This window comes from Branchiostoma belcheri, unplaced genomic scaffold (assembly GCF_001625305.1).
Source record: "Branchiostoma belcheri isolate BF01 breed outbred unplaced genomic scaffold, Haploidv18h27 scaffold338, whole genome shotgun sequence".
NCBI classification, from domain to species: Eukaryota; Metazoa; Chordata; class Leptocardii; order Amphioxiformes; family Branchiostomatidae; genus Branchiostoma; species Branchiostoma belcheri.
In genome coordinates, this window is record NW_017803952.1 from 85634 (window position 1) to 94308 (window position 8675).

The 8675-nt window shown below is 46.8% G+C and overlaps 1 protein-coding gene across 1 annotated transcript in view; it reads left to right on the top strand.

Annotated features, from left to right (window-relative positions):
- The first annotated feature begins 829 nt into the window (after positions 1–829).
- LOC109475400 (polycystic kidney disease protein 1-like 2) overlaps positions 830–8675 on the top strand; it is a 12296-nt gene continuing 4450 nt past the window's right edge. Inside the window, exons 1-14 of the mRNA XM_019776004.1 lie at positions 830–1046; positions 1487–1626; positions 1999–2111; positions 2774–3004; positions 3280–3447; positions 4200–4360; positions 4846–5044; positions 5159–5272; positions 5474–5572; positions 5861–6061; positions 6716–6934; positions 7105–7279; positions 7395–8021; positions 8142–8282. Coding sequence (XP_019631563.1) covers positions 862–1046; positions 1487–1626; positions 1999–2111; positions 2774–3004; positions 3280–3447; positions 4200–4360; positions 4846–5044; positions 5159–5272; positions 5474–5572; positions 5861–6061; positions 6716–6934; positions 7105–7279; positions 7395–8021; positions 8142–8282 — 2773 coding nt within the window. The 5' untranslated portion in view covers positions 830–861. The remainder of the gene's footprint in view (positions 1047–1486; positions 1627–1998; positions 2112–2773; positions 3005–3279; positions 3448–4199; positions 4361–4845; positions 5045–5158; positions 5273–5473; positions 5573–5860; positions 6062–6715; positions 6935–7104; positions 7280–7394; positions 8022–8141; positions 8283–8675) is intronic.

Below are 8675 nucleotides of genomic sequence, written 5' to 3' on the forward strand. Positions count from 1 at the left end.
CACGCCCTGCATGAAGGAGGAGTTGCTGAAGATGCAGGAATGAAGGCAAGTACTTTGCACTGCGTAATGCATTAAGTAGATATAGTTTTAATTGTTTTTAATGCGCTTACTGTAATTTCAGATGCTTCTTTCTTTGTGTGTGACTGCTGCATTTACAGTTATTGAAATGTGTATTTACAAGAGCATGTGTTGATATACGACAGTATGGTAATGAATAAACTATCATTCTTGCATTGAGTATATCCTTAACCTTAAGATTATATTTCAAAGTAATGCTTTTAAGTGAAAGGAAGAATGAATGCTCATCAATTGACATTGATGGCCATCTGTTGTATTTCTGTTTGTTTCCTAAAGACGGCTCAGGAAAGCCACTCTGGCACACAATAAACGGAACCCGTTAAATCCTAACTACCCGTTGTTTTATTGTAGGTCGTTGGATATGACCGGAACCCGTATGTGTGGGATGAGTCCGCAAAGGACATCAAGTCGTCGGTCGTGGACATCGAGCTGAAGCAACCGGGAAGAGGAACCCTCAAAGTCAAGGTGATGTCTTTTACCACGATTTTAACAAATGCTGTTTGTCAGACAAGAACGTCGGCTTAAGCCTAAGCAATATGTAAATCCCCAACACATATTTTAGCAACCAATTTAATTGTTGAGGAGATATCCCAAACAACTTCGAATCCAAAAGCAGTCTCTATGTGTCCCAAAACACCACTGTTTGCTCATTTGAAAGGACAACACAGATAAACAAATTTAAGAATTGTAAAAAAGATTGATGGAGGTAATAAATGTAGTCCTTATGTTCTACTGCAGGACCTGTCGGAGGACATCACTGTGGTGTTGAAGAACGCCCCTGACATGTTCCCCGCCCCCCGCCTGGTGAAGTACTCCCCGTTCCCTAACGACACCATGGTGTTCCGGACCTTCAGCGCCAGGAGGAACCAGACGTACGGAGTGTTGGTCAGCCTGGTGGCCCCCTACCCGGCCGCCGTCATGTACGGCAAGCTGGGAGACTTCCCCAACAAGACGGACTGTGACTTCAAGTAAGGTTCCATTTTCATTACCCTGGGTGCCATCCTCCGTAGTTTTCGCCCGTAGCCAGGTCAGTGACATTAGGGAGCCGGAGGAAACTACGGAGGATGACACCCAGGCTACATTCTCAGAGGATGGAGATCTTTTGTCAGTAGATGTGCGACACTGCAAAAGATTCACACAAAGCATAATAAGGAAATCATTGTAAGACGACGTTTGGTATCAACGATTGTCCGTTAAAATCCTTTAGAATTTTAATATATGGTGTGTCAATGATCTCTAAATATGTGAAGTTGTCTAGAACTATGAATAATATTTTTGATGATGTCTTTCTACGTAGTTCATTATGTTATGGTGAATACAAAAGTGACAGCTCATACATAAGATATAAAAGGATACTGGGCCGGTAGCCTATAATGTTATAATGTACAATCTATGCCTTAACGCACAGGAAGGAGTTTAGCTGGGATGACTTCATCGCTAAGACTGTTCCGCCCCACGGCGACGTCCACATGACCTACACGGTACTGCAGCCGGACACGGCAGGGAACAACGGGACGGAGGAGTACACCATAGGGCTGCAGGTGGACGGTAAGTGACGTCATACGTTCTCTAAATGTTACAACTACCAGAAGGCTAGTTACCGGTACTAGTTAAGTTGTGAAATTTTTTTTTACACATTACATCTATGACTAATTGTAAAATATGTGACACTTATACGGGCCCGGGTTTGGATACATATTGCATCTTATGTGTCGTCACAGGAGACACTGATAAAACTAACTCAATATTTACATCTCATAATATTAAGAACCCTACAGGATGATACAAACTGATCATTCTTCCGATTATAATGTACCCAATGTAAAATAACGGATGGATGTTGCACCAGGTGTAGTTATCCATGTATAGCTGGATTTTCCACGGCTATACCCGTTGTGTTCTGTTTCCCTATCTGTCCAGGCTGTCCACCAGAGGAATGTCCCTACTCGGTGGATATCACGAGGCTGGACTGTGTGTTCTGGGATCCTGGGATAGACGCAGAGCTGGGCTCATGGAAAAGAGACGGCTGTCGGGTAAGGGCCAAAAAGAAAAGTGTGCCTTTCATGGGCATGGGAATGTAAATCTTCTATCCACAGACCAAATCATCAATTCATGAACATATTGTGACTCATATACTGTATAGATAGTAGTTTGTAGTGAGAAATGTAATAAGATAATTTAGTTTTGTAGTATTGTTGTATTACTGCCACACATTGTACGATGTACGATTGTCGAGCAATAAAGTTCATTCATTCACTTTGGGCTTTTTTTAACGTCCTAGTTCCTTCTCACCTACCTAAGTACCTAGTCAAGAATCTTGCCCCTTGTTTCATTACGGCAAGTTCCTCTATGTTACACGGTCCAGGGCCCGGCTCTGCTACCTTTAAACAAATACCAGTGTCTTTCTCGATATTGTCTTTTCACCACTTTTTGGTGGATGGAGGTAATCTCCAAGCAGATTTGGTGGGGCAAGGGGACTTAATGTTGGCCGCCTGTATGCATTGGCCGCCTGTATCCAGCGTTCGATCCAAGAACGTTAGGTACAGAGGCCAATGCATACAGGCGGCCAGCATAGGCCCGCTGCCCCACCGAATCTGATAGGAGATTAGCATGCATGGAGGGGGTTGGGAAACTCCTGAAGGTACATAATGTAAACTAAAGGTATACGGTTGCAACTATTAATACTATTTTCCAGGTGAGCCCCGCCTCCACCCTGGCCCACACGGTCTGCCTGTGTAACCACCTGACGGGGTTCGGTACCTCCGGCGGGACCGAACCCAACAGGATCAACTTCAAGACCGTCTTCTCCAAGTTCCAGGACCTGGTCAACAACTACGCTGTGTGGACCACCATGGTGGTGGTGATGGGGATGTACTTCGTCATGATATATCCCGCTCGCAGGAAGGACAAGGCAGACGAGCAGAAGGTGAGATGCCTGCAGTGATTGTCAGATATTCTTTCGCTCTCCCAATGTTCATCTTTTATGACTTAAAGTAACATTCTATAGCTGCAATCATGAGCTTCCTACTAGATGGATCCTAGTATAGCAAATTGTATTGTCCCGTGTTCTGATATCTTCAGCATGTGTCAAAAACAGGCCACACGAACTGAGCAGGTTTCGTCTCTCTATTCACGGCGTCAGGGTAGTATTTGAAATCCTAGTGTGTTTTACCTAAGACCTAAGTCTCTTTGTTTTCTCAGTGGAGTATCAAGAACGTGCACGGCAACCGCCGACGCCATCGCAGCCGGTTCCTGGTGCGGGTGGACACCGGGCACGACTGGGGAGCCGGGACTTGGTCCAAGGTCGTCTTCGTCCTGACAGGAGATAAGGGCAGCACGGGCCCGAGGTCGTTTCAGCAGGACGACATGGTTAGTAATACAAACACACCTCTCACTATCACTCTCTCACTCTCGTTCTCTGCCTCCATGTTCCCTTTAAGCTTTCTTTCTCTATTTCGTACTTTTCTCTTTATTCCTCTTGCCCTTTTCCTATCATCTTCAAGGTGTAGATCATCATCATAGAACTTATAAGGTCACACCAGCATTTTACAATAATTGATACAGTTTACATGATTTCATGTAAGTAAGTAAAGCCAAAACTCCATTTTCTTCATAACGGATGTCCTAACGCAATAAATGCTGTGTAATATTGATGATGTGAAATGTATTCAGCAGATCCTTCACCTGTATCTGTATCTGTAAACCCGCTGTGGCGTACCGCGCGCGAGGCCTTCGGCTTAACAAACCTGGAGACCAGCTTCTGAAGTACGCGGTGCAGTGGCTTACTTATTGAATTAAGTCGGGTGCCAGTCCTCCTCTGCCACCCGAACCACAATGGCTGCCCAGTAGCTCCTGTCCTGCATCGTCTTCCCCATGTCATAAGCCCGGTGCGGCGGCAATTGGCTAATATTACACCGGACGACTTGTTTATTTATTTATTTATTTATTTAAATTGCAAACAATACAGTGCAATACAGTGGAAGCCCTGGCAGCTGAGCTGATGTCGGGCCCCACGTTGTGAAATACATACATACATAACACAATAAAGTAACTTGTTCCACCTACCCTTTCTATGAATTACGTATATGTGCATATGCATGACATCACATTTCGTTCTGCAGACCTTCCAAACCGGAGGCGTGAACACGTTCCTCCTGACGACCCCGCAGAAGCTGGGCGGTCTGACCAGCCTGACGGTGTGGCACGACAACTCGGGGGAGGGTCGCCATGCCTCCTGGTTCCTGGAGAGGGTGGAGGTCATCGATCTGCAGACAAACAAAAAGTACCTCTTTATTGACTTACTTCTTCATCCCCAGTGAAACACAAGAGCATTGTCTTTTTTTTTCCTTTTAGTGATCATAAAGTATCGAACCTGTCTCATCTAAAACGACGTAAGCCGACATATCAAAAAATCATCGGTACATTGCCTGATGCGAGATACATTTTTATTGTTATGTGTCAGTATTATCTTTCTTCTCCATATCCTTTGCCATATGATAAACTGTACAGGCTTCTGGCCTCTATCATGAAGACCGGTACTTGGGCTGCTACTTATATAAGATTCTAAGAGACCCTTTGTATTGTTTTGTGTCAGTGCTATCTTTCTTCTTTATGCAATACACTGTACATATTTGACGCCTCTATCATGAATAACTTTTGAAAGCAGCTACCGAGACAACGTGTAAAATCTCTCTGTCGTGATTTGGGCATGCAATTGTCACCGCCACTTGTACCCTGCTAATGTACCCTTTGTATTGTTTTTCGCAGAACCCAGTTTGTGTGTAACGACTGGCTGGGGGTGGAGCACGGAGACGGCTGTCTCAAGAGGACCCTGCCCCCCACAGTGGAGACGGACGTCTCCCTGGGGCAGCGCTTCAGCCTCAAGCTGAGGGAGAAGTTCAAGGACGGGCACGTCTGGCTCTCCGTGGTGACGTCACGCCCCAAGAGCTACTTCTCCCGCGTGCAGGTGGGACCGGTGTCATGCCAGTTTTTTTTTTTTCCCTGACAAATATTTTATCACTACACTTTATACAGACACATGTATAGTACTACGTAAACTAATAACTGTTTTATTCTATAGCGCCTGTCGTGCTGCGTTTGCCTCCTGTTCTGTAAGATGATTACCAGCGCCATGTGGTTCAGTGTTGCCGGGCAGGGGACATCCAGCGTCGTGCTCACCATCGGATCCGTCGAGGTACGTGTCCATCCGTTGCCTTTCACTGTGGTAAGGATAAACTTGCACCCTACATAGCGAATGTTGACACGTGACCCAACGGACGCATGACATGTTGTTGGATGTCGGTATCGCCCTATTCTCAACTGAGTGATGCCATGCATAAGGTTGGTGGTTATAGTATATTTTGTTAAAAGTAACCGGATGATTTTGTGGGCACAGTTGACTGCGGAGACGCTCTTGGTGAGCCTCTGGACCACGCTTCAGGTGTTCCCTGTTAACTTTATCATCGTGCAGATTTTCCGCCGATGCCGCCCAAAGGTAAAGTCTCAGTCTCATTATGTGGTTGGCAAGCATGCCATTTAAACATGCGAATTTAATAGATAAACAGATAGAGATAGGTAGATAGGTAGAAAGATAGGTATACAGATAAGTGTTGATTAATGGCTAGATAGGGATAAATGGAAACCATATAAATTATATTAATTCTATCTAGCAAGAGACCCAAATATGCTACTCTTTGGTCCCCAAGACAATACTAAAGAAGGTTGGCCCTCAGGCTACATAGTTTTGGTAAGTCTTCAAATTAACGTCTCGTATCCACATCAGGGCGTGCCGAAGTCTTCCGGCCTGCAGCTGCCCTACTGGTCCGTGTACGTGGGCTGGGCGCTGCTGGTCCTGACCACCCTGGCCTCGGGGTTCTTCCTGCTGCTGTACAGTCTGGAGTGGGGCAGGGACAAGTCCATTCAGTGGCTCACAGCGTTCGGACTGTCGTTCCTACAGTCCATGGTGGTGGTCCAACCAGCAGAGGTGAACATGCTATCAGTACTTTTTAATCTTTGTTATAATTACAAACATAAAACACAGGGAGAAGTGTGTTTTTGTTCAATATTATTCCTTTGGTATAGACTTTAGTTTTCTCTAGGCACACCTTATTTGTACCTTGGTTTACACATGGAGGCTGTCATTGACCTGAGTTTCATTAAGTTTGTTTCTATTTGTTTTTAATTTTGGTGAAGGCTGTTATTTTGGCCTTCGGGACCTCAATCCTCTGTGCTTGTCGCGCGAAGAAGAGCGACACCGACGACAAGGACAAGGACGATGATGTTGAGGCAGGAAAACGTCAGCCTGTCGAAGGCAAGTATTACACATTGAAATAAAAATTATGTACCTACTCCCACTAGTAGCTCACCCTCTTACTCACACACTGGTTGGACGTGTACCGCAATTCTTATTGATGGGCGTGGCTGAGTTTGAATGGTCACAATGATAATGGTCGCCTTGGTCTTACTAGTTTACATGCTGAAGGTGTGACTCTCCAACACTGACACAGGTCTGATTCTTCCAGGACATGAACGGGGTGACTGCTGCGTTACGCGCAAAGAAAAATACATTGATAAAGACTATAATTAGGTGTTGTTTAACGTTTTGATCACATTTTTTGCAGAGACCCTCCCCGCCGAGCCGCTGCCCGCCTGGTCAGAGCTGGAGGAGACAGAGCAGCTGAAGCAGCAGCGAGCTGAGAGGAAGAACTGGCTGCAGCTGACCAATAACGGCAGGCAGTGCATTCTGGGTATCATCATCATCACTGCTGCCATCCTGATGGTCCACGAGGTGTGGAGTTCTTCCGCTCCTGTCATCAACCAAGGGCTCAAAGCTGGGTTCTCCAATGGCACCAACTTAGTAAGATCGCTTGTATTTCCTTCCCTGTGTTGGTCCTTTGTGGCCTTCTTATTCATTTATGTAGTCTTGAAAACTTTCTGAGGCAGATGTTTCAGAAATTTTCTTCACAAAGCATTTCTCAATTCATTGCAGCATCTTTTTCACTAACAATTAAATCCCTTTTGTCGCAGGTCAAGACACAGAAGGATGTGCTGCCCTGGCTTGAAGGTGCCTTCGCGCGTAAGCTGTACCGGACACATCAGTATAACGGCGACGCGGTGGACTGGAGGGACAGTGTGTTCATCAGCGACATGCCTGCCTACCGTGTGGGACCGGTCCGCCTCGGGCAGTTCAGGGCTCGCACAGGTACAGTTAACCAATAGAGATTAGCAACACGAGTAATCTATGAATTAAAAATCAAAAGAAGTGCAGTATGCATAGTTTAGTTTTGTTAGAAATTTACATTTTTTTTCTTTCTCAGGCATGTGCGACGTTGCACAGCCAGCTCTTCACGCCAACAAGACGTGCGTGATGCCGTACGTCAGCGGGATAGCAGGTGAGGCAGCCGCGTCCTTCCCGGAGTCTTCGCCCGAGACATTCAGTCACGTTCTCCACGGGACGATGGGCTCGTACGGCGGACCTGGCTACCGCGTCAACCTCGGCGAGATGCAAGCAGAAATGATGGAAACGCTGAAGATCCTTGAGTCAAACCGCTGGATCGACCCGTACACGGCCGCTCTCGTGTTGGACCTGACCCTGTACCACGTCAACGCCAACCTGTTCAGCACAGTGTGCGTGCTTTTCGAGTTCCCGCCGTCAGCAGGGGCGATCGCGACCCTCAAAGTGTCCACATACCCGCTGACCGCGCAAGGAATGGCCCCCACCATCCTTTTTGTGGCCAAGGCAATGTTCGTCGCCTGCCTCCTGTACGTCATCATCCGACTGGTGAAGAACGCGCGTCAGGAGGGAAGGTCCTTCTTCCTCCAGGTCTGGACCGTCGTGGAAGTCGCGTCGGTCGTGACGTCACTCTACGTCATCGGGGCGATGGCGTCGAAGGACGCGTTCGCGGGAAAAGCAAAATCACTCATCAGTCATGAACTGCAGAAGGGTGCGTAGTGCGCATAACTGTTGTATTTCTGCTTCAGCTTTAATGATAAAAATGTTGTTCGAAGAGGCAACTTTGAAATAATATCTTAACCTGCCATGTTATGTAATGTTTTATATACAGACCAACGCAGTTTCGTGGACCTGACCGATGTGGCCTTCTGGACTGACCAGTTCACCGCCGCCGTCGCCATGGTGATCTGGCTGAACCTGGTGAAAATCTGCAGCCTGTTGAGGGTCAGCGCCCGGGTTCGCACGTATCTGGGTGAGTACTGATAGGTGAGGGTAAGCGTCGGGGTTCGCACGTATCTGGGTGAGTACTGATAGGTGAGGGTCAGCGCCCGGGTTCGCACGTACTGTAAGTCTCTTTAGATTCGCGGGGCCTAAAGTTCGCGGTTTCGGGGAAATGGACAATCCGCGGTATTTTTAGATTCGCGCTGACCATATCAAAAATTTTTTAGAATTTTTGGGGAGGGCGCGGCAGAAAAAGAGAAGTGTGGAAGCGCTTAGGCAGACACTCGCGCCGGTTCCTTTTCATCATTTTCCCTTCCGCGGTTACGCTAAGTGACTGTCATGTCGGCACGTCAGTGGCCCCGCGATCATACGACTTCAATCAGCTTGCCGACTGCGCGCAACAATCACAAATATAGAGACGTCT